The 26,208-nt window shown below is 44.4% G+C and overlaps 1 protein-coding gene across 5 annotated transcripts in view; it reads right to left on the bottom strand.

The window, feature by feature from the left end:
• LOC114053425 (forkhead box protein P4) overlaps window positions 1-26,208 on the bottom strand; it is a 99,165-nt gene that overhangs the window by 45,846 nt on the left and 27,111 nt on the right. For all 5 annotated transcript variants that reach the window (XM_027876465.1, XM_027876468.1, XM_027876467.1 and 2 more), the window contains exon 3: window positions 475-564. In XM_027876465.1, the coding sequence (XP_027732266.1) occupies window positions 475-564 (90 nt within the window). The remainder of the gene's footprint in view (window positions 1-474; window positions 565-26,208) is intronic.

Here is a 26,208-nt window from a genome sequence, read left to right as displayed (position 1 = left end):
AGAGAGAGAGAGAGAGAGAGAGAGAGAGAGAGAGAGAGAGAGAGAGAAATCATTAGGGACAGAGGCAGAGACTCAGGCATGGAGACAAGGCAACTGAACACTAAGAGTCAGAGGATCCAGAGAGATAGACAGAAACACACGTGTTGTAAGAGACAGCGGCACAGAGAGGCAGAAACAGACAAAGAGATGGGCAGTCTAGAAATGGAACCAGTTCAGACAGTTAAGTGGGGACGAACACCTTTGCCAGTGACCACTGTGGGAAGCTGTCCTGGTGGGGGTCAGTCGTGGCAAGGGGGGCAGGGAACTGGGACTAAACGTTGCCCCAGCTGTAGTCTTCTGTTTATGGTATTCAAGTTTCCCCTTCCCTCCCGTCCAAGCTGTTCTCCCAAGGGCTGTTCCCCCCCAGTTTACCTTGAACCTTCTTGACCAATGGCTCCCCCCCACACCAACCCACACCTGACCTGACCTCCTTACCTGTACTGCCGATTGCTTGTTGTCATTGTTCCCAGGAGAGCTCAGGCCTGAGGCTTGTTGTAGCAGGAACTGCCGGGCTACTTGGAGAGCCTGGAACACAGAAGGCCTGGGTCAGTGGAAGGGGCTCATTGGTGGTGGTGGGGGGCATCAGGTAAATATACAGTGAGAGGGGTGGTTCCAGGATCTGTGGGGAGGATAAATGGTAGGTCAGAGGTCAATAGGTCGGTCAGAGGGTCATTGAAATAGGACCACAGGGGCAAATATAAGGTCAGGGAGCTAGAGGGCAAATGAAAGAGGTCAGATAAAAGGTCAATATGAGGTTTGACGTACTTTATAAGATGTAGGATTTAGGGTGAGTTCAAGGATTGGAGAGAGAATCAAGAGTAACAGGATGGAATATGGAACCATTAGAGGATATGATAGGTCAAGACAGACTCAAAGAGTTTAATGAAGAGAGGTCGCAGGGAAAAACCTGGGGTCGGTAGTCAAAAGTAGAGCCCAGCCGTCAATATAGGGCCAATGTGAAGTCAAAAATCACGTTAGAGGGTATTATGAGAGTTGAGTGTGGATTTGGGGGATCAGGAAGCAGGGAAGTGTTTTCATGAAGAGCACAGGGGTGAGTGTGGAATTTTAAGACCAGAATGAGTTCAATTTGGGATCTAGAGCAGTCTAGCTCTTTAGAAGTCAGAATTCAGTCTAAAGGGTCTTTGTGTAATGGGACAGAGTTTATAGGATTAAGGAAATTAAGAGTGAGGTCTTAAGAGATCTTCAATAAGGTCAGAGGGCCAGTGTGTGGTCAAAGAAGATAGTGTGATTTATATGGGACCTTTCGGATCAGTGTGGACTCAGAGGAAACAATAAGGCATGGGGTGGGGGGTTGGTGTCATTGTGGGCAACCCTATTCAGGGCTAGTTACTATGGGGTCAGTGAATGATATGAGCAGGTGGATGAGGCTCTGGGAGAACTGGGATGAGATCAGATGGATCTTTGTAGTGACTAAGGGTAGCAATGTAGGCTCTGGTGGGTCAGGATGAAGCTGAGATATCAGTAAGAGATTGGAGATTGGGGAAGAAACAGGGGCAGGTCCAGGGATGTCAATGATTGATCAGAAATGTCTAGGAAATAAATCTAACCATGACTTGATCTCAACTCCCAGCTCTGGGTTGGTGGCCCAATATTGGGAAGTTTAAGCACCATACTCCTTAATTCAATTCAGCAAGTATTAATGAATGGCTCTTTTGAACATGGAAAGCATAGTGCCAGGGCCAGACTCTGGACATACAAAGACAGCACCAAAAAAGCCAATCTTTCCTCTCAATCAGCTTATAATTTTAGCTCAGAAGGATAAGATAGCTCCACAAGGACATCTCACAGTCTAAAAAGAATCAGTCAACAAGCATTCAATAAAGCACTCATTACTGTACTTAGAGGTACTATGCCAAGCAACTGGGAATACAAAGAAAGGTAAAAACATGGTCCCTGCCCTCAAGGAGCTCCCCGTCTAAATGAGGAGATAACAGACAAACCACCATGTATATCCAAGATTTACACTGTCTAAAGGAGAGATGATCTCAAAGGGAAGGCACTAGCAGTGTCAGGGACCACTGTGATTATGTCTATACTTGTAAATACTCTTTCCCCCTTAAAAAAAAAAGTCTAAGTAATAAGGGAGGATATGGAATGAACAGAGCTTTCCGAATCTAAATCTACAAAAATAAGGTGGTGTGGCTCAGTGGAAAGAGCACTGACTCCGGACCCAGGGCCCTGGGTTCAAATCCCACCTCTGATCCTTATTATGTGTGTGATTTTGGGCAAGTCACTTAACCTCCCTAGGTCTCAGTTTGCTATCTGCCAAGTGAGGGAAGTGGCCTCTGAGGGTCAGCCCTACATCTACGATTCTACCTTCTGCGCCTCATTTTCTGTATCTCCCTATTCATACCATATGTACCTTTCAGATAAAATATGTTCCCCAACTTATACACCCCTGGTATAATTTAGAATTCAAATCCAGCCTCAGACACTTACTAGCTATGTGACCCTGGACAAGTCACTTAGCCCTGTTTGCTTTAGTTTCCTCATCTGTAAAATGAGCTAGAGAAGGAGCCTTGGAGTTGAAATGAACTTCACAGATCCTCCAACCCAGTAATGGTGCAATAATAGCTCATTCAACGTTATTAGGGGTAGGTTTTTTGGGGGGTTGTTGTTGTTGTTGTTGGGATGACCAAGCCAGCCTGGCTTTTGATCCTGTGTGATTTCATTACCAAGGTTTCCGCTTTTGGTAAGGGGAATTTCCAATGTGGAAACCCCCTCTACTAATGTATTTCAGCAACTCATTTATTATTTAAAGAGTTGCTTGGGGGTAACTCCCCCTCCCCCAATAGGATAAGTGACTTCCCCAGGGTCCCACATACATATGTGTCAGAGGGGAAACAAGAGCCCAGATCTTCCTGACGCTCGAGACACTAGGCCACACTGCCTGTCATCACAGTCATCCTTGGCTTTGGCCAAAGTTGTCACCACACAGTTACAGTGGGTACCTCCCTCTTCCTCCCAGACCTAAGGAAGTTGGTGTGTAAATATAAACAGATTGATCCAAGCTGACCCCACCCTAAGCAAAGCTGGAGGCATTCCAGCTTCCTCTATCACCCCACCTCAAAATTCACATTCACAGAGTTTGTGATCAGCAGACCATAGGGTCAAATGATTTAGAGTGTAGCTGGGACTTCACCAATCAACTAGTCTAATCTCCTCATTTTATAGATGAAGACATTGAAATTCAAAATGGAAAAATGACTTAACCAAGGCCACACAGACAATGTGGCATCCTAGTTGGATTTCAGCCCAGATCCTTGGACCCCAAATCAAATGCAATACACCAGCCATTGTCCTAAAGGCCTAATTGATGGCCCTCCTCACCTCTATTAAGTCATTTGCTTAATAGGGGTGGGGAAGGGGAAGAGAAGTCTTAGGATAGGAGTGTAAGAGAGATATCCCATTCAAAAGACAAAGTGTCCTCCCAGCCCCCAATTCAAATGTCCAACCCCAAGTTTAGCATGGTAGACAGTATCACTGACCCTCCCAAGTGGCAGTATTCCCTGCCCTGCACCCATCCTGGGGGAATGGGGGGAAGACCAGACTTGGGTCTCAAGGCCAGAACAAATTCCTACTTTTGTTGCCTTTCCTCATTCTTTCTTCGTTCTATCTAGGGAGTCTTCTTCCCACCGCACCCCACACTCCCTGAGTTCCTGAGCTCACTGGACTTGGAAGCAGGAGATCCAGAGAAGAATCCTAGCTTTACTCATTTTGACCAGTATAACCCTGAGGAAGTCATTTTCTCCTCTCTGGGCCTCAGTTTCTTCATCTATAAAATGAGGGAGCTAGATTGGATCAGAGGTTCTTAACCTGGGATCCAGATTTAGATAGGGAAAAAAATTGAACTTTATTTCAATGTAATAGGTTTCCTTTGTATCCTGTGGATTTCATTTGATGCATTTAAAAATGTTATTCTGAGAAGTCTGTAAGTTTTCTTTCATCAAACTGACAAAGGAGTCCATGATACAAAGAAAGGTAAAGAACCCTTTGAGGAGAGAGAATCTCTAAGGTGACTTCCATTTGTCTAAGGACCTAGTGCCTAGTACAGTGCTTTGCAGAACTAGGGCTTCATAAATGTTGAGCTGAATTGAATTCTACCTCTAAACCTTTGATCTATCTTTTCCATGGAGTTTCCCAGAGTCTAGAGGTAGGGTGCAATGGGTACATTTCTTAAATACAAGATTTCCTTCCCATCCATCCCACCCAACCAAGTCAGAAGATTCTGAGAAGAGGTGGCAAGGTCAGGAGGAGCCAGTTAGGGACAAGGGGATGTTGATGGAAGAGCCTAAAGGAAGGGAAACAGCTTGCAGCTCCAATCAGGGTGAAGATAGTGAGGGGGCCATCTTTTTCCACTCATCATTTCCAGGTTTGACATTAATTGGACAAAGAGCTCCTTGTTTGCCTGTGAGGATCGAAAGGGGCTTGGAATACAGAGGCCAGAAGGAAGCCAAGAGGTGGAGAAGCAGTCCAAGGGGATGTGGCCAGCAGAAGACATGAGGATAAGGTTTGGGGGAAGGGGAGAGGAGCCTGAGAGACGAGGGCTGCCTGGAGTGGGGAGTGGGGTTCGAGGAGGAGGAGACTTGGTTCCCAGAATTCCAGGGAAGTTGGGGAGACAAGAAAGGGAGGGGCACACTTCCATGGAGAAATTGGGACTGGAAGTGGCCGAACTATCCTTCTTGGTCTCTTGGGGCAGAGGGGAGCTGGGGGAGTTTGATTCACTCCCCACTGACTCTCTCACTTTGTTGTCCTCTGGAGCATGAAATTACAAGATTTACAGGAAAAAATGACATGGCCTTACAATCTCACATGGGGACCTCCCTGTGACAGCCCTCTATTCCCCCTCCCCCTATTTTCAACCCTTGGACCTCCAGCACCACTCTGTTCATCCCAGGTTTCTGCTCCTCTCCCTGACTCTCTTTACAGACTCAGGAGAATGGATGGAGCTAAGAATGATCCCTCATCAGGCCAGGCCCAGCTCTGTTCCTCCCTTGACTTCCTTTCCATTCTTTCCACCTGTTCTTATTTCCTCTGGATACCCTAGATACAAGGGACACTGGGGTTTGAGCATCTTAGAAGCGACATGATAGTCACCTTGGAACACAAAATGTCACCATTTACCCCCAAAAGGGCTGGACAAAGGACAAATAGGATCAATAATCTTAGAGAAGGGGGAGTAAATGACCTGGCTATTTTCCTATTTCAAAACATGGGAACATCAGAAACAAACTGCCTGAACTACTGATTCTGTGCTCTCTACTACCATCACTACATACATAAGTCCTCTCTTCCCTTTCTCCTCCTAAAATCAGATTTAAATGGTGACTGTTACTCCCCAGAATCTTTGACTTGTGAGCCCGCTGGCCTAGACTGGCCTAAATTCAGGGAGCAGTTCAATTTAATGGCCAGCAATCACTAAATCTTGGCTCCATTTCTTATTATCTGTATGACCTTAGGCATGACATTTAACCTTTGTTGAATCCTTGGCTAAGTCATTTATTTCACCTCTCTGTGACTCAGTGACTCATCTCTAAAATGAGGGGGTTGGATCCTATGATCTCTAAGGTCCCTTCTAGCTATAAATTGTATGATCCAACAAAGTCACATGAAATCACTGAATAGCATTTCATTATTTACATGGCATTTGGCATAATGGATAGAGTACTAGAGACATCGGTTCTAATCCTAGCTCTACCACTAATTTGTGGTTCAATCTTAAGTAGATCATTTCACTTGTAAGTGACTCCATTTTCCCACCTTTAAAACTAGAAGGTTGGTACTCTAGACAACAATTTGGAAGTCACTTGAGAAAAGTTGCTAAACTGCTCATACCCATACTGAGTCAATACCCCCTATCGATCCTCAACAGGGCATGTACCTACAAGTAGGTCAAGGAAGAAAAAAAAGGAACTGGCCTGTATTTACAAAAATATTCATATAAACATATTTATGGCAGCAAAAAACTGGAAAGAAAGCAGGTATCCAACAATAAGGAAACAGCTGAACAAACAGAGATATAGATACAGATATAGACATGGATACCTCTATATCTGCGTGCGTATGTGTAACCATTTGATTGTGGGCTAAGAACCAACAAACAGGAAGAATTTAGGGACACAAAGGTTGAGAGCTGGGAGGGACCTTGAAGGTCATCAAGTCTGTCCTCTCATTTTACAAATTAGGAGACTGAGGCATGGAGTTATTAAATGACTTGTCCTAGGTCACACAACTAGTATCTGAGGCAGAATTTGAATCAAGTTCTTCCTGACTCCAAGTTCAGTGGCCTAGAGACTATGCCACGCATTTGGAGCCTAAGATGTGATACAGTGAGAAGGAAGTAGAAACAAGTGAACAACAATATTACAGAATTATTAAAATATAAAAGATTTCAGAATTTAGAATCAATTTTTGTTCTAATTATGAAATATACTTCTATCATCTCAGAATCAAGAGGTCAAGAATCAAAGGAGACAATATTTCTAAAGAGCTTAGCACGTGGCCTGGTATACAGTAGGTGCTTAATAAATACTTCTTTTTCCTTCTTGGTAGGAGTGATAGACTACAGGTATGGAAAGTCAAATAGACTGGTAGGTGCTGTCTCAGAAGGCCTCCTCTCTCAGGCTTCTGCCCTATCCTCTTTCCTTCCCCCAATCCAGTCCCTTATCCTCATGTCTTTGGCTGGCCACCTCCTCTTGGACTGCCTTGGCTTAGTTAGCCTTTTTTTGTTGTTGTTACAAGGCTGGGCTCTGTGACAGGAGTGAGCTGGTTGTTGGGAAGTCACAGGGGTGTAGAAAATAAAAAGCATTAATAAAACATTTCAAAAATTAAAATGAGGGGGTAGACTAGATGGTATCTGAAGGCTCTTTCAGTTCTAACATTGTTTGATTTGCATATGAAGAAGTGCAATCACATGTATACATATATGCTTTCTTCTAGCCCTCTGGATAAAATCATTGAGTCATCTTTTAAAGGAGAAGAAAAAAACCAGGAGTGCTTGTCCCTGCTAGGCCCAACCTATCTCTCTCCCTAGTTAATCCTAACTAGGTTGTAAATTCTTTGAGGCCAGGGACTGCATTTGTTTTTTTTTTTTAATCTGTCCACAGATACAACTGTGCTTTGGGCACACAGCTGATACTCAATACACAGTTGTCAAATTGAATTTTGTTTAGGTTGAATACAGGGGGCAAGCATAGACAGATGTATAACTTATGCAAATGATTTACATGTTGGTGAGGTCTTGAGTATGAGCTGTCAATCCCTCTTCTCTACTACATACATTTCTTCTGTCAACCTTTTCATGTGTGTGCCATTAAGACAGGGCAGGCGTTAGGAGAAGGAAAGCAGGGACAAATGCCTTGGAATGGAATGAAGAATCTCTGGAGGGAGGTCATCTGGGATCCACCTTCCTTGGTAGCCAGGGAAATCCCTTGCAAAGCTGGCTGAATCTCAGTCCCTGAATAGGTGAAGGCTAGATTACTGACCTCTGGAAGGGAGTTATCTGGGAAAATACTGAGATAGGGCCTGGCAGACAGGGTAGAGACAAACACCTACATGATTTAGGTTGAGAAATCTTACTTTTCTACCCTCCCATTTCCAGAGATAAAAAAAATTAACAGTACAGTAAAAATGGGGGGACTGAGACCTTCTTTAGGGGCCTACACATCTGAAAGAAAAGAATAATTCTTCCCCAAAGTTATCTCTGGACCACTGTCCCCAGGTCTCATGGTCCTCCACTGACCCTGAGAAACAAAGAGCCACACCCTCAACAGAGTTCTACCTTCCCTGCTATCTTTCCCCCATCCCCACTGCTTCCTTACCAAGGCTGTCATGTGTGCCTCTGAGGCAGGGGCTGGATTCTCTAAGAGATATGCCACTGACCCTCAAAGGGACTTTCCTTTGGCCTTCCCTTCCCCCCACAACTGAATTTGCCCTGAGTACCAGAATTCATAATTATGACTGAAAATCAACACCCCCAAGTCTTAGGATGATAGAATTTAATTATAGATCATACATAATCCAATCCTCTCGTTTTATAAATTAAGAAACTGAGGCCCAGAGTGGGTAAATGATTCGTACAGGGTAACATGTTGTAAGAAGTCTGAACTTAAACCTCTAACTATAAATCTGGAGGGCTTTTTCCCCCTGTGATATTCATGTGTGTGTGTGTGAGTGAGCAAGCTCTAGAGCACACTTCCCTGGAAAGGACTTGGTCATTTCTGTAGTGCCAAGCAGAAGGTTTTGCTCTTTTTTATTGAGAACCAATCTCCCTCTGCTTCTCAACTCCCCCTTCAAAAAGCCCAGAAACCCAGTCCCCACTAATGAAACTCAACTCCTCCTCTTTCCCTCCACCCTGTTCAGGAGTCATTAGCAAGGATCTCCACAATTAGGAACAAATGGTTTATAACGGATGGCATCAGGCCTGAGGGAAAGTGGGAGGGGAAGCATGGCTTGGGATGTATGTGATGATGACAGAGGGCTCCTGAGACCTTTCCTGACAAAAAAAATTTTAAAACCACAAACCAAGCAAGAAATAGGTCTCACCCCCTCTCTCCTCCAATTCTTCTCTAACAATAATAACAAGGATTGACATTTATATAACGTTTTAAGGTTTTCAAAGCACTTTACCCATATTTACTAAGCCAAGAAGTTGATGGGTCCAGGAATGATTCCAAATCGGGTTAGGCCATGCTACTCTGACTCTCCTTCCCTTTCTTTCACTGGGTCTGACTTCCTCCACGTGCCCTACATACAAGAGAATCTAGAATTGTGCCCCAGAATATGAGGATCTTAGGACTATCACCTTGAACCCCTGAAATGTTACTTTTAGTGTCACATTGGTGGGTAGAGAAAGGACGGGTAATCCTACAGATTGGGGAACTGATCCTTAAAACAGCTCTATGAGGCAGGTGCTATTAGTGTCACCCTTTTATAGATGAAGAAAATGAGGCTCAGAAAGGTTGAGTCATTTGCCCAAGGTCATACCACAAGTAAATGGTGACATCAGGATTTGAACCCAGGTCTTCCTGATTCCATGCCCAGTACTCTGCCTTATAACCTGTCAGCACACTTTGAAGAAAGGGGTCACGAAGTTCACCCCAAATCTCCAATTCTTCCCCTACGTCAAAACAGGACAGCTCTGTAAACTTACAGAAATTAAAGAATTTCAGAGCTCAGAAGAAACTTCAGTCAGTGATCATTTCATCACACCCATACTTGAACAGGAAACTTCTCTCTAAGCTTTACTTTCTTTTTTCCCCTGCACCATCACTGGCCCATTTCCACACTCCTACACTCAGAATTACAAGACAATTGATCTAGATCTGGGAGGGGTCTAAGTCCATCCAGCTCAATCCCCTTGTTTTACAGATAAGAAAATTGAGGTCCAGGTGGGAGAAGCTACAACCCCAAGGTTACCCAGGTAGTTAAGCATCAGAGGTGAGATTTGAACCCAGGCCCTCCAACTCCAGATTCAAGGCTGTTTCCACTGTACCACACACACTACTGCCTGTGGGGCAATGGCAAACTCAGCTCCTCTTCTGTCTCAGTTTCCTTCTCATCTCACAAGGTTGTTGTGGGGATCCAATAATGCATGTCAAGAAAGTATTTTGTAGTCCTTAAACTGATACCTGAAAATCAGTTACTTTATCTTTATTATTTCAGCCTCCCAGGACAGATAATGGAAAGGCTCAGGATATAAAAACAATGAACTTCAACTTCACAAATCCCCAAACTGGGATTTCCAGGAGGAAAAATATAGCCCCCATGCCTTGCATATATAGCAGGCACTCAAGAAATAGGTGTTGATTTGATTTCTGCAGATAGTCAATAAACATTTATTAAGCACCTACTATGTACTAAGCACTGTACTAAGCACTGCATGAAGACTATGGAAGATTTTGTTGTTTTCTTTTTTGGGGGGGTGATTTTTTTTTTTTAATGACAGAGAAGAAAGTGAAAACTCTTACTTTTGAATTATCTGGTTAAACAAAATCAAGATTGGGTTCTCTTCCATTCCCCCCCTCTCCATATTACTCCAGCAATTGATTTCAGGGGTGGGGAACCTTTGGCCTCAAGGCCACATGTGGCCTTCTAGGTCTTTGGGTATGGCCTTTTGACTGAGTCCAAGTTTTATAGAACAGATCCTTTTATTAAAGGGATTTGTTTTGTGAAGTTTGGATTCAGTCAAGGGGCCAAACTTGAGGACCTAGAGGGCCACATGTGGCCTGGAGGCCAAAGGTTCTCCACTCCTGAATTAGTTGAATTTAGAAGGGAAGAGGCCCTAGGGGAGGCATCCTCAGATAATGGATGGTAGCCCCACCCTGCTCTGGGCTCCCAGGCTGAAGATGGCATTTTGACAACCCTCACACCTTCCTCTTCTGTCTACGCATGCACTAGAAAGCTGTTCTTCTGCTACAGGAACTTCAATTCTATTCAATTCAATCCAATTTGACAAATATTTATCACACCTACCATGTGCTAGGCGCCACAGGCAGGGTGTGGTGGCCTTGGAATAACCCAGATTCATGTCTCCGTTCTAACTTCATACCTGTATGTCCTCAGCTATGTCATTTCCTTCCTAAAGGTTTTAGCTTCCTTGTTTATAAAATGAAGGAGTTCCTTTTTGTTGTAATTGTTATTTGAGTTCAGAATTAAAAAAAAAAACCACTACTAAGGGGTTCGGCTGGATAATCTTTAAGTTTCCAGCCTTGATGTTTTATGAAGCTGTGGCCTTGTTTTCAAGCAATTTGCAACTTAATATAGAGGGAAAGATGTTTGTCAATAACTGTAATGGAAGAGAGAGTTTAGTCTATATAAAGGACAGGTCATCCTGACAGAGAAGTGGTAGACTTTAGGTGGGAAACATAATATATGTTGTTAGATGTGCCCAATGTGTTGGTCTATTTTTGTTTAAAATAAAGTTTGTTTTTTTTTAAAACATAATTTTTGTTTTAAATTTTAAAAATTTGTTTTAAAAATAATCAAGTAAGATTTTAAAACAATTAATTTGTTTTTAAAATAACCTGTCTTTTTGTTTTAAATTTGTTTTAAAAATTTGTTTTAAAAATAATCAAGTAAGATTTTAAAACAATTAATTTGTTTTTAAAATAACCTGTCTTTCCGTGATTGCAATGGAAGTTTCTTTATGTGGAAGTGAGAAAGTACTGGGAAATAACAAAGCCTCAATAAAACATGGGGTTTTTTGAATTTAAAAAAACAACAACAAAGGACATATAAATATATACATATATAATAAAATATATATATATTTTATATTTATATAAAGAGGTCCAGTTAAAATGCTATAAGAAATATGACCTAGAAAATTCCAAGAAAAGAATCACCATGGAATAGCAGATAGAGAGGAGGCCTCTGAATCAGAAGACCTGGGTTCAAGTATTACCTCTGACATGTACTATGACCCTGGGAAAGTCACTTAACCTTTGAATGTCCCAGGCAGGTCTCTAAAACTATAAATTCCTGAAAAGATACAGATTGATAGAGGATATTTCTGCCCCAGAGCCTACTACATAGATAAAATCACAGGTTTGGTTCAAAAAGAGAAAAAGAAAAAAAATCCAGGTCCCCTTATCCTTTCATCACCCCTACCACAAAAACTCCTTAATCCCCTTTCCCTGGGAGGTCTTCAAGTGGAGCCTGAGTGAGACTATGGAGGGGATTGGTCTAGATGGCAAGTGTGGTCTCTTCCAATTCTGAGATTCTACGGCAATATGGCTCTGTAGTTGTTCTGTGAATCTAATTCTTGTCTCTCGGCTAATGTGGAAGCCCAGCCATTAGGGTGGAACGTGGCAGATGCCTAACAAAACAGCTTGAAGTAAACAGCACAAGGAACCCCTTCTCTTTCACCCTGGGGGTCACCTGTCAATACAAGAAGGTCATCCACAAGCGTGTGGTGAAGAGTACCTGACCTTGGGAGGGAGGAGGGGCAGAGGTCACTGGGCCCCAAACTACTGGAGAGAGCCTGACCTGGAAGAGATCCAAATTTTAAATCAGGCTTTGTCCTCCAGTAAAGGAGAGTGAGACAGAGAAAGAAAAAGAGAGAGAGAGAGACATAAAAATGATATTAAACAGTGAAGGGGGGATGAAGGGAAGGAGCTGGGGGGTGGACCATAAAATCCCGTAAGTGATTCTACACCTTTTTCCCCTAGAAAAAAAGCTTTTTGGAAAAGGCTGTAAATTATTTTTACACCAACCTCGTAAAAATGACATCGGCACATTCCCAAATTAGAACTATTAAGATAAAAACCAGAAACACACACACACACACACACACACATTCCACAGAATACTGTGGTACACATACTCCTATATAGGGAGATAGACACATATATGAGTGTACACACAAACAGATGAAACACATAAGCATACATATCCCTAGCTATTTTGGAATGAATTTTCCCCAGAAACAGAAGAGGCTTGGAGAAGGTGGTGTGGGGGGTGGGGGTGATTCTAGTTTGGGGAAAATCCCTTGTCCAATTCTCTGGCTCTGGATCAGCTCCAAATCTGTGATCCTATGATCTCTGAATTAATAAATGACCTACTTGGCAATCAAAATGTAAAAAAGAGAAAATTCAATCTTCTGAAAGCCCCTTTCAGACCTGCCTCTTCCTTCTTCAGTTCCCTCTCCCTTCCCACCAATAGGCCAACAGAGCCTAGGTTTCTTTTCTCCCAAAAATATATCTTACCTCGGCTACAGTGTTTTCTCATTTTCCCCTACGTCTAAAGACCAGAGAGAATAATGGAAAGGGCCCTTACTAGCTCTGTGTCTGCTGTCTTCCTGAGGAGGGAATGTGGGTGGGCTTTCTGAGACACTTCCAAGGACTGGGGTGGGAGACCTGGTGAGTCTGGGCTGCACTGAGAGAAAGAAATGAAGCCTTGAGAAATCAGACTTATTTTTGGAAGAATCCAAGAAGTCCAACTATCCCCTTGGGAGCTAGGTTCCCAGGAGAGAAACCATTCGCTTCATTTTGTCTCAGTTCACTCTCCCCGCTTTGTCTCTGGAGGCTCCCTGGAATCCCCCTTCAGCCCCACCAGCTTCTCTGCCCACCAGGTAGACCAGGAGTGAAGAAACAGCATTACAGAGGATGGCCTAACAGCTCATATGGAGCAAAGATGCTGCCTACATCTGAGCTGTCTCCAGAGATGACAGGATCCCTGAGGGGATAGAGGGAAAAGCCAATTCTCTTCTGATCCCTGTTCCCCAGAACACCTGATGGGGGTTTGTCAGGGAAGGGGCGCCCACTGAGGAAGAGGAGACCCTTCACTAACCAAAGTCCTGTACCCTAATCTAAGGGCAGCCTCTAACAACATGGTTGACTCTGGGGTCACTGGAACATGGTATAAGGCAAAGAGGACTGACTTTACAGTAAGAGATTGTTTGTTCCTATCTCGCTCCTGGTACTCCCTGGGTGAACCTATACCAGTCACTTTACCTCTATAGACCTGTTTCCTCATCTGTAAAATAAAAGGATTGAACGAGATGGACTCCAAGGTCCCTTCCGGCTCCAAATCTATTATGGCCTATGATCTTCTTGAAAGAGTTGGGTGGGCTGGTCAGAGAAATCTGGTAAATTACAAGTAGATCCTCAACTCCTCCAAATAAGAGTTCTACTCCTTTTTTCCTTTGGGACCTCTGTCGTATTTTGTCTCATCATGAAGGTATGGGGTTGGAAGTAAGTTCAAGGTGGAAAGGGAGGGGTAAAAGGTGAGACTGATATTTCCAAAACGGAGCAAAAGACAGGTCAGAGTTTTTTCCAGGCAGATATTCTAGATAGATCTCTCCTTATTTGTCATGAAATCAAAACCCCCAGTACTCTCTCTTCTTCTTATCCCCTCGCCTCTCTCTCCACAACGCAGCTGCTTCCAGTTGGAAATGTTCCCTTTCTGTTGATCAAACAAGATAATATTTGTAAAAAGTGCTTGGCACATAGTAGGCTCTATATAAATGCATATTCCCTCCTCCCCCCCACTTTCCCTTGTTGAGAACTATAGTACCAAAAGAGGCAACTGCCTAGGTAAGTAACCAGCATAGGGTGAGAAGAGGGAAGAAGGGAAAGTTGGCATCCACCCTAATAGACAAACACATACCAGTCTCTCATCCCTTTCTTCCTTCTCACATTCCCTTCAACCTTCAGCACTAAGTTTCTTCACTTGCTACCACCAACATTATCCTATGGCCACACCACCCATGCCTAGAAACAAAGAGAAAGACCATGGCAAAGAGAGGGGTGTGGGCAGCCCCTCAATGTGGGAAACTTAAGCTGGATTACAAGGGTTCCATTTGTCTTCAACGTCTCCAGGAACTCTGCTCTTCAAACCTCCTTCCCACTTTTACCCCCAGGCACCTCCCAGGTTTTCTTGTGGGGGTGGAGAGAAGTTGAAATTCAGGGAGGAAAGGGGGTAATGGACAGAGTAGCTTAGGCCCTCCAAGGCTCCTCTGCCCCATGGAATCAAGGGAGACCTCTCCAGCCCTTCAAAGCATGCTTCAGTTGTCCAAGGCTGTGGGGTGTAAGATAAAGACAGAGGAAGTGACCCTGGGGGACACAGGCATGGAAAGTCAGGGCAGAGATGAGGAAAGGGATGCTATGTTAGCACTTTGTTCAGACCACCTCAGACTAATGCTGGAACAAGAGTGAAAACTCACTAAGGAGAGAGCTTTCGGGTCAGCCTCTACTACTGAGGCTTCTGTCAACTTAATGCAGCAAATACTGATTAGGCACCTTCTGTGTCCACGTGGACTAAGTGCTGGGAAGCTCCCAGTTCCCCGATAGCTTACAGGGGGCTAGGATCCAATCACTGATGACTCCATTGCATGATACTAAATGGCCTCTTAGGTTTCTTCCTACTCTTAAGATCCTGACTCTGTCAGAGGGACAAGACTAAGCTTTATATGAGGTCAGAGGGCAGATGCTTCCCCACTAAGGAAAGGAATCATCCCAGATTCAGGGCTACCAGGGACCTCCTCATTTTACAGATGAAGAAACCAAGGCCTCAGAGAGGGAAGGTTTGCAGAGACTCCAGAGGCCACCAAAGCCAAACCACCCCTCCTCCCTCCATTTTACAGGTGAGGAAACTGAGACCCGGGGAGGCTAAGTGACTCGATCAAAGAAGGCTTGGGGAAAGCTTGGAGGTCAACAAGAGCACTCCACCCCTCCTTCTGAGAAATGAGGAAACTGGGGCCCTGAGAGGATAAGTGACTTGCTCAAGGAAGGCTTGGGGAGACCTTAGAAACCATTAAGCCTGACCCTTCTCCCCATTTTACAGAGGAGGAAACTGAGACCCAGAGAGGGTAGCTTGATCAGGAAAGGTTTCAGGGAGGAGGCTTTAAAGGACGGGCAGGAATTGGAGAGAGGCAAACCAGAAAGGGCATGAAGTCCAACATCCTCCCTCCCCTCCTCGCCGCCCCCCCCCCCCCCCCCCCCCCCCCCTCCTTTTTCTTCCCCCCCCCCCCCCCCCCCCTCCCCTTCCTCCCCCCCCCCCCCCCCAGTTCCAAGGCAGGGAGAGTTAAAAGCTCATTAATGTGCAGGGACCCCCGGCCCCTTTGAATCTCGTCACAGGATGTGAACGGGCAGGAGCTGGCCCCTGTTGCCACAGCAACTTCGGTGGGAGTTCCCAGACGCTAGGCAACCCTCCCATGACCCTCCCTGACCTTTCACCCCGAGTGACCCTGGGGACAATGGGAGTGCACGCTAGAGGGGCCCAGGACGCTTTTCAGCCGGGCCGCCAGCCGGCTCAGCCCGCCCCCCTCCCCCTGGGCAGGCTCCACCCCCTCCCCAGGCTCCTTCACTGCCCAGCCCCCTTCAAGCCCAGCATCCTCCCCCTCCCCGCATCTCCTGGGGGTTGTGGGGATGCTGGGCCCCTCCCCCTTGCCAAGCCTCCCAGAGCTGGCCCAGGCTGCTTTGCCCCTCACCCCTCGCCCTATCAGGACTCTGGGGAGTCCTTAAGCGCCCAGGTGTAGGCTAAGATATGGCCCCTGCCTCCATGGAGCATACAGTCTGCTACAACGCACAGACAGAATTATCAAAATACACAATAAGACATGGGAAAGGGTGTTAAGAGAGGAGGAGCAGAACAAAGGCTGAGACATCAGAGAGAGAAGGACGTTACTAAAATGGGGTGATCAGGATAGGCTTCTTGGAGAATGAGGCATTTGGCTTGGGGGGGGCAAGGGACTCACCTGTAGCCCTCCCACCCCAAGCCAAAGTTTTCTCTTTGGTACAGTGACAAGATTGGACTACACAATTTCTACCGAATGGTATAGTAGATAGAGGGTTAGTGTTGGCATTGACAAGGCATGAATTTGAATTCTGCCTCAGACACTGTTACCTTGGGCAAGTCACTTATCTTTCTTCAGCCTCAGTTTCTTTTTGGGGGGGGGGCTAGGCAATGGGGTTAAGTGACTTGCCCAGGGTCACACAGCTAGTAAGTGTTATGTGTCTGAGACAGGATTTGAACTCAGGTCCTCCTGAATCCAGGGCCAATGCTGTATCCACTGCGCCACCTTCCTGCCCCAGCCTCAGTTTCTTAATCTGAAAAATGGGGCTCATAATAGCCCCAACCTCACAGAGTAGTGGTGAGGGTCAAATGAAATAATAGATGTAAATCAAATGAGATGATATATGTAAAGCACTGTGCAAACCTTAAAAAAAACCTATATACTTTTTAGCCATTATTAGTCTATAACTCAAGAGCCCTGCCACCAAAAAAACTGAGTCCTTCTCAGGATATTCTAGGGCACTCAGAACCCCGTAAAGAAGTGGGGGCGGGTTGCCTTGGAGAACTAAAGTGGCTCTCCCTACCAAGGTCATCTTCAGTGGGTAAAGAGTCTAAGACAAATCCCTGGTGGGATCCCCTGCTCTCCTCAGAATGCATAGCAGTACAGCAAACATGTTACTACAGGTACAATTGGGGTAAGGTAAACAGCCAGAGCTGCCTAGGGGGAAAGGGTTGAGGCAGAACCAGAACTAGTAGTTGGGTAGAAGGCCATGAAGGGCATAAAATGCAAGGACAGAGGATGAGTGAGGAGAGGAAGCTGTTTTGAATGTTTTTTTAATATAAAAGCATAATTTTTAAGGCCAGAATATCCCACCTTTGATGGTACTGGGGTCTTTATGTTGTAAAATATAGATCTACAGTGTGAAATGTAGATCGACAGTGGACAGTAGGAGAGAAGGGTATGTGTGTGCTCACACCCTTATACTATCTTCAAGCTTTGACCCCAGGCTTGAAAAATGGCTTGTCCCAGTTCTGATAGATTGTGTTGAATGGCTGATCCTTTTTTTTAAAAGCATTTTAAATACTTCACAAACTACTTCTTCTTTGCCTTCCTGCCTTCCTTTCCCTCCTTTCTTTCTTTCAATCAGGGTAAGTGACTTGCCCAGGGTCACACAGCTAGTAAATGTCTAAGGCCAGATTTGAACTTAGGTCCTCCTGACTGCACCACCTCGCTGCACTCATTCTTACTTTTCCATGCAGATTATATGCACACAAACCCATGTCCCTCATGCCTGGAATTTTTTCCCTCTTCACCTCTGCCTCTTCATATTGGTAGTTTCTTTAAGTCTCCATTTTAAGGGCTACTTTTTTTTTTTTTTTTTTGGTGAGGCAATTAGGGTTAAGTGACTTGCCCAGAGTCACACAGGTAGTATTATGTGTCTGAGTCTGGATTTGAACTCAGGCCCTCTTGATTCCAGGGTCAGTGCTCTATCCACTACACCACCTAGCTGCCCCAAAGGGGCCATCTTTTTCCAGAAGCTTTTCCTTCAGTTGTTAGTACCCATCTCCCCAATCCCCGTTACTTTATAAAATTTAATTTGCATATACTCTCTATTTCCTATTCTGTGAACAGGTTGTATCCCCCAGTAGAATATAAACTCCCTGGAGACAAGGACTCTCTGGCTTTTGTATGTGTATCCCCAAAGCCTAGACCAGGGCATAGTACATGGTAATGGATTAATAAAGAATTGTGGATTGATTGATTGATTGAGCACATGTTATCCCAGCTGTCTGCTCTCCTAAGTCCTTTCCAGAGACAACAACTGGAACTATGGCTCTGTCTGCCCCTTTGAGCCTGTTAGTCTCATTAACACTTGCTTAATGAGGGAAAAGGGACATTTTCATTGAGAGGATGGGACTGGAAGAGGTGGAAAAAATACTGACACTCTCCTCTCCCCCTTTACTGGGGCCAAAAGGCAGCATGGAGGGGAAGGGGAGGCTTATCAGCTGTTCCCAGAGATGGAGGGAGAAGGAGGCTGTGGAAAGAGGTGGTTAGATGGAGCAGCCCAGGCCTCTTCCTTGCAGCCCCAGGCTTTTCCCTTCCAGGTGCTGATCTGGCCTTTTCAGGCTTCTCCCCCTCCACTGCCTCACTCTATGTGAACACGTTTGCCAACTGCTTGGAAACAGGGGCTCCCATCATGTTCCCAGGTGAAGTAGGCTCCCTCTCCAGCATTGTTTGTTTCCGCCTAAACTATTCACCAGACTAATTTCTGACTCTCACTGTTTATCTCTTTCCTTCTGTCAACTCATTGCTACTGCAGGTCCTCCCTCTTTCCCCACCCCTCCCCATCCCACCCCCACCATACAGGCTTTAGACCTCTCCTGTTGCAGTCACTCTCCTGAGCTCCGTTTCTACATTTCCAGCTGCCTACTGGATCTCCCCACTAGGAAGGATGTCCCTCTGGCCCCTACAAACTTCATGTTTCCAAGCTGGCCACAGCCTCTTCCCCCAGTAAATCTGTTCCCTTTCACTGCTTAGTTTCTGTTTAGAATACCACCCTCTTCCCAGCCTCCCAGGCTAGATGCTTCAGCATCCTTTCTGACTCTTCCCCTTCTTTCATCCCCTAGGTCCAAAGAGTTAACAAGTCTGGTCAAATTCTACCTCCATTGTATCTCTTGTATCTGTCCCCTCCTCTCTGCTTACACCTCATGCCATTCAGGACTTCATCAGCTCTTGTCTGGATTATTGTAATAGCCTCTTAACTAGTTTTCCTGACTCCAATCTCTTCTCTTCCTCATCCAATCCATTCTTTGACTTAGGCTGTCAAAGTAATCTTCCTAAGGCCTCCTGTACCTGCCTGGTTAGGTCATACCTCTAACCCAAAAACCTTTACTGGATGTCTATTAGCTTGTAATATAAAGACAGGTTTCTTAGTCTGGCATTTAAGGCTCTTCATAGTCAGTTAATCAATAGGCATTTATTAAGCTCCTACTATGTGCCAGGTAGTGTGCCAAGTATTGGAGTTACGAAGACAAAAATGGGGCAGCTAGGTGGCGCAGTGGATAGAGCTCTGGCCTTGGAGTCAGGAGGACCTGAGTTCAAATCCAGACTCAGACACATGACACTTACTACTGTGTGACTTTGGGCAAGTACTTAACCCTGATTGCCTCACCAAAAAAACCCAAAAAACTAAAGACAAAAATGAAACAGGCCTTGTCTCAGGGAACTCACATTCTAAAGGGGAGAGAATATGCACATAAATAAGAATATGAAAATACATTAAAAATAGCTACAAGGTAGTACCTTGGGGAAGGGGAGAGGACCTGGGTTCCTTGGAGGAAAGGCTTCATGTTGCAGGTGTCAATTAAACAGAATTTTAAAAGAAAGGATTCTAGAAGGCAGAGGTGAGGAGTGGTATATTCTAGGCCCGGGGAGCAGTGCCAAAGTGAGGGGACAGGGTCCCATGGGAAGAACAGCATCAAAGCCAGTTTGGCTGTATGTAGTATCATAGTGTGCAGAAAGGGAAGTGTAGTTGAAAAGGTAGGTTGGGGTCAGGTTGTGAAGGGCTTTAAAAGCTAAACAGAGGAACTTATAGCTGATCCTAGAGTTCCCGGAATTTATTGAGTAGGGGGAGTGTCATGGTCAGATCTGTGCTTTAGAAAAATCACTTTGGCAGCTGAGTGGAGGATGGATCAGAGAGGGGAAAGTTTTGATGGAGGGAGCTCAATTAGGAGGCCATTGTAATAGTCCAGGGGAGACCTGATGAGGGCTGAAATCAGAAGGGTGGTTGTGTGAATAGAGAACAGGGGACAGAGGCAAGAGATGCTGTGCAAGTAGAAAGAACAAAATTTGGCAACCAACTGTATGTGTGGGCCAAGGGAGGGTAAGGAGTTAAAAGGTAATACCAAGGTTGGAAACTTGGTGACTGGTGGGATGGTGCTCTCAAGAGAAACTGGGAAGTACAGAATGAGAGGGTGGAGAGTAGGTGAGGTTTTGGGGGGGAAGAGATCATGAGTTCTGTTTTGGACACCCTACATTGCAGTGAGGCAGGATGGCTGGCCAATTTCAGATCTGGTCCTGTACTCTCCTCTGATCTCTCTTTCCTTCCTGCCCTCTTAAAATCGGTATCTCCCTTTTTAAATTTTCCTAGAGCTCTTAATCTGGATCCTTCTTTTGCCCTTATCATAATTATTTATGATAAATTTATTTGAGTATATGTTGAGATCACTTCATCAGATTATAAATTTCCTGAAGGCAGGGATTATGTACTTTTCATCTCTCCATAGTACCTTGACATAAGCAAATCTTTGTTGACTTGCAATGATTACCCAGAGCACCAAACTTTCCAATAAGAAATTGGAATAAGAGAGAAAGAAGGAGAAGAACAGAAAGACTTGAGAGGTAGTAAGGTATTGTGAAATCAAGCACAGAGGGGCAGGAGCATGGAAAGAGGGGGCAATCACACCTGTCGGGTTGGCAAAAAATTATTTTAAAAAGCAATTGAAATATGTTGAAGGAGTTCACACTAATACACTGTTGATGGAGCTATGAGTTGGTCCAACCACTTTGAAAAAATAATTTGGTATTATGGGAGAAAAATCACTAATCTGTTCATGTTCTTTGACCCACTGATCTGACTACTGGGCATATATGCCTAAAAGATGAATGACAAAAAGAAAGGTTCCATATAATATATGATATCCTTAGCAGTGCCCTTTGTGATATTAAAAAGAAACCTGCAAACAAAACGGGTGATTATCTGTTTGAAGAATTTTGAAAAAAATTACGATATACAAATGTTTTAGAAAATCATTGCTCTATTTAAAAAAAAGCTATAAATAAAGAGTAATTCAGAGAATTCAGGAATTGAAAATAGAACCCAGAGAACAATATACACAATGACTACAATAATGTAAACAAAAACAGTCCTAAAAGGTAACTGAACCCGATTAATTGCAATGAAAGATCTTGATTTCTGGAAACAGAGGATTAAGCACATATTTTGCCTCTCAGTAGAGAGGTAGGAAACTATGGAGGTGGAATACTGCATATGCTGTCAGATGAGGCTACTCTGTCCATTGTTTTTGCTCAACCATTTTTCTTTGTTACAAGGAAGGGCTCAATGTATGTGTACTCATGCATGTGTATTTGGGAAGAAGTATATAAAAAATTATTATGATGTAAGAAAATGAATCAATAAAAAACAAGGGAAAAGATATAGACTAGAGGAAGGTCTGGTGAGTGTGAGAGCCATACTCACCCTTAACTCAGTTAATAAATTCTTAATTAAGAGTCTGTTCCAGAAGGTCATTTCCTCATTTGGGGGGGGGGGGGTAGTGTTGGTGGAATGGGAGCTAAACTTCCTTGCTTCTTTCCTTCCACAAACATTTAATGAACACCTACTAAGTGTATTACACTGCACTTTCCTCCTTTTTCCTAATGGAGATGCAGACTCAGAGATGCAGTTCAAAGAGTATTGAATTATGAGTCTGGAGACTGTCTGGATCTTAGTCTTAGCTTTGACACTAATTAGCAATAGGCCTATGGGTAAGCATCTTAACATCTCCAGGCCTCAGTTTCTTCATCTATAAAATGGAAATAATAATGCCTATCTGAAAGGATTAAATGAGATCATGTATGTGAAAGCTTCAGCTCTATAGAAACATAATGTATTTATTTATTTAAGGAAAGGGCTAATACAGAGGCCTCCAAGGACTTCCTCATAGATGCCGGAGCATGGGAAGGGGTAGTGGAGGAGGGATAAAGGAGTGGGAGAAGGAAAAAGGAGGCCTGTCCCTGGGGCAGCTACCAGGGTTTCTTTCCCACACTCCCCTCTGCTTGGCTAATTCCCATGGCAATGAACTAAAGGGGTTATATGGGTCCCAGAGAGTTCAGGACCTGAGGCTCCCCAAGTAGCCCTAATATAAAGCAGTGAGGGAAGGAGTGATGGAATCTATATTCCAACCTTCTCCTCCCCTCCCCACCCCCATTCCACTCCCTCCCCACCCCCCCCCCCACACACTGGGCTGTGGTTAGCTGGGGCCCCACCCTGTGCATCACATTTGGGAAACAGAAGGATTGCCTAGGGCATTGGGCCATTTAAAAATCCAAAGAAAAACAAAAACAGGAATAAACAGAACACATAAACATGGGCTGTGTATACATAGCTGTCTTGAAGTGGAAAACTGAAAACTTCACTAGAAAATGAGGCACCATGTGGTGTAGAGGTAGGAATACTAGGTCTGAGTCAAAAGAATTGGGTTCAAGTTTTAACCCTACTACAAGCCTTTTCTCCTGTCTGAACCTCAGTTTCCCAGGTGGTTAAGTGAAGGCTTTGGACTCTATGCTCTCTAAAGTCCCTTTGAGCTCTAAACCTTACAACACAGTTGGCAACTCTTGTCCTTCCAGTCATGTCCCTCTCTTGGTGACCCCATTTGGGATTTTCTTGGCAAAGATACTGGAGCCATTTCCTTCTCATATTTTTTACCCTAAAAGACAATTTTACATATAACATCTCATTCACACCCCCCCACAATAACTTCATGTGGTAGGTTGTCTGATTATCACCATTTTACAAACCAGGAAACTGAGGCTCAGAGATGGAAAGACATCCACCTAGGTTGACATGGCTAAGAGATGGCAGGAATGTTACCTGAATCCAGTTCATCTGAATGGGCAGCCACCAGGGCTCTTTCCACCATCCTAGACTGCCTCTTTAAATATGGCTAGCCCAAGTAATTCAGGCCCTCCTACAATTGTGGGGGATTTTGAGAAGACAGACTTAAATTATCTACATAATTGTGTCCACACTTTACTTTATCGGTGCTCCTCAAAGCAAGAGGTATTTCTTCAAATACTAAATAAATGTTTTAAAATAAGGCTTTGCCCTAGGTGATAATTTCCCTTTACATTCAATATTCCTGGCACTGTTCACACTCTTTGGAGGGAAGGGGAGAGGGAGCATGGTGCAGTAACCCTTGCCAGAAAGGATATATAGCCATGTAAAAAATGGGTATGGATGGGGGACTTTTTTTGGAGTAGGAGTGCTTTGTTTTTTGTTTTGTTTTGATATAAAGTTTGTCTATCTAGGGGTGGGGTAGGGAACATTTGCACTTTCATTACAGGGAAAACCAGTTTGAGTTTCTGCTTCTTGCTCCCCAGGAGAAAGGAGGCTCTGATGCCAGGGTTCCCACAGTGCTTCTTGGAGCCCTTCTCTTACTGGGATTTTTGAACATTGCTAGGGACACTTCGAGACACTAACAGACACTATACCCCCTTAGAATGGCAAAGGGGGGCTTGGAAACATCTCTTGTTCTGTTCCAAGCAGTAGGGAAAAGGAAATTATTTTTTCAGTCCTCAAACCATTCCGGCATCAAATGGTACTAGGAAAGGTGACAATTTCTTTCAGAGAAGTTATATGTTCATCTGACATCCACTCCAGTGGTACAAGATGACCTTAGGCCGGTTACTTCACCATTCTGTGCCTCAGTTTCCTTCTCCGTAAAATGGGGGAAGTAGGAGAGGCTAGCCTAGAATCTAGATGCTTGAAGAAGCCTTGGTTATCTACTGACACCCCCCCCCCCACGTTCTTTGTTACAACTTTGTATGTTCTGAGAGCCCTTTATGTTCTGTGCTCTAATATTCCATGTTCTAAGGTCTTCCTGCCCAGGTAATCCCACATATTCTGTGTTTAATATTCTGTATTCTAAGATGGTTACTACCCGTTTCTCAAAAGAAACTCGAGATGTACAAATTTAGAGAATCTACTTCAAATGTTCCCATGGGCTATTCGTGCCCGACCTGTGGTAGAAAGAACATTCGAAGCTCATATTGGTCTGATCAGCCAGTCGGACTCACTGTAACTTGACTCTAGCACAGTGATGTCATTTTGGTCTTCTTTGAGAACGAAGGCCAACAACCAACCAACTACCTGTATGACCATGGACAAGTCACTCTCCTCCACGTGCTTCAGTTTCCTCATCTGCAAAATGAAACAAACTAGACAACCTACAAGGTTCTTTCCAGCTCAAAGCCTATGATCTGATGACGTTAAGATTCCATCCAGCTGATACTTCATGCTCTATGTTCTGATATTTGATAATCTAAAATAGGAGGCATCATGGTACAATAGTAAGGGCTCTTAGAATCAGAGGTCTTGGGCTCAAATCCCACTTCTGATGTTTACTGAATGTATGACATTGGGTAAGTCACAGAACCACAGTTTCCTCATCTGTAAAATGAGGGGGTTGGATTAGATGGCCTGTAATGTCCTTTCAGTTCTATGAAGATGTCTTCCTGGCTCTGACTTTCTGTGTCTAATACTTGATGGTCCAAGGTCCATTCCAGGTCAGAACAATGGTCTGAGAGTCAGGAGATGTGGTTCCTTTGCTTATTCTTGTAACTAAAATTAGTTGAGTGACTTTAGGCAATTTACTCTCTCTTTCTTGGCCTTAGTTGTCTTATCTGTAAATTGAGAGGGTGGTAGTGGATTAAATCACGTTTAAAATCTCTTGCAATTCAAAGTTAAGGGTTCTAGGAGCCTAATTTTCTCTTAGGGTCCTTCAGAATCAATGCAATGTGATCCAGAGTGAGTAGGACTGGTGTCTTGGGTTGGGGGGGTTGGGGGGGTGACAGTGGAGTGAATGGGGAGGGGACAAGCTGAGGCCTCAGCTGAGGCCTTGAAAGGCAGGGGTGTGCCTCCCTTTTCACATCTTTGTATTTCACATTCACCTGGAAGCCATCAGGGCTAACAGGGGCAGCTTCAGATGGGAGAAGCAAAAACAAATAAATGAAGGAGAATCCCAGGCTGAGGGCTGGCCCAGCCAGTTTTCCCCAAACAAGAAAAGCATGATTCTCCCTCTTTTCCCTAACCCATGAGACCTGGGGCCCCTGCCTTGTCATTATACATACAACTGAGCTCACTGGGCAGTGTCAGTGGCTCTTAACTGTCTTGTAGACTCAGCTCTGACCTTAAATATTTACAGGAAATAGAGTGTGTGTGTGTGTGTGTGTGTATGGGGGGGGCAGCCATAATTGGAAGGGGGAATAGAATATGAAAATAGGGGTGGTATTCAAACAAAGAGGAGCCCCAGAGGATCCCCATGAATTTGATCTATCAAAAATGAGGTACTCAAGAAGTATTGTGGCACAGAGGACAGAGAGTTGACTTTAGAATTAGAAAGCCCTGATTTCAGGTCCATGTCCTATAGGAAGTCTTTCCCAGACCCTCTTAATTCTCGTTGCCTTCAGTCAGTTGCTTATTTCCTATTTATCTTGTATATAACTTGTTTGTACATAGCTCTTTGAGTGTTGTCTCCCCCATTAGACTGTAAGCTCCTTGAAGGCAGGGACTGTCTTTTGCCTTTCTTTTTATATCCCTAGTGTTTAGCACAGTGGCCCATAGTAGGTGCTTACTGACTGACTTACTGACACATACTGACTGGACAAGTCACTTAACCCCTGAATTTTCTAGAAAAGTCTCTGAGACAATAAGCTGTAGGACAGGTGTCCATCTTTATTGGTAGAGAGAATTTCCTCGATTGAAGAGTTCCTCAGATTGATGAAATGGAAGATCTAGACATCATTTCTGCCCCACCCTCACATGAGGGGAATACACTGGATCTCTAAAGTCACTTAACTCTAAATCCTTTATCTTCCCTTACCCTACCTCAAACCTGCAACCTAGAACTGCAACTGGAGGCTTCTTCCAGGCTACAAGGACCACACCATCTGTGGATTCCTGGGCCTCCTGGAACCCTGAGGGGACAAAAGAGGTGAGGTACTGGCCAGAGAGATTTAGGATTATAGCTCATGTGATCGCAGATTTAGGGCTGGAAGGTACCTTAGGTGCCAAAACATTCTTGGCTCCCCCCCCCCCCCCCCCCCCCCCCCCCCCCCCCCCCCCCCCCCCC

Source organism: Vombatus ursinus, unplaced genomic scaffold (assembly GCF_900497805.2).
Source record: "Vombatus ursinus unplaced genomic scaffold, bare-nosed wombat genome assembly UNPS02014811.1, whole genome shotgun sequence".
In the NCBI taxonomy this organism is placed as follows: domain Eukaryota; kingdom Metazoa; phylum Chordata; class Mammalia; order Diprotodontia; family Vombatidae; genus Vombatus; species Vombatus ursinus.
The sequence above is the reverse complement of the archived record's forward strand: the minus strand, read 5'-3'. Positions and strand labels throughout refer to the sequence as shown.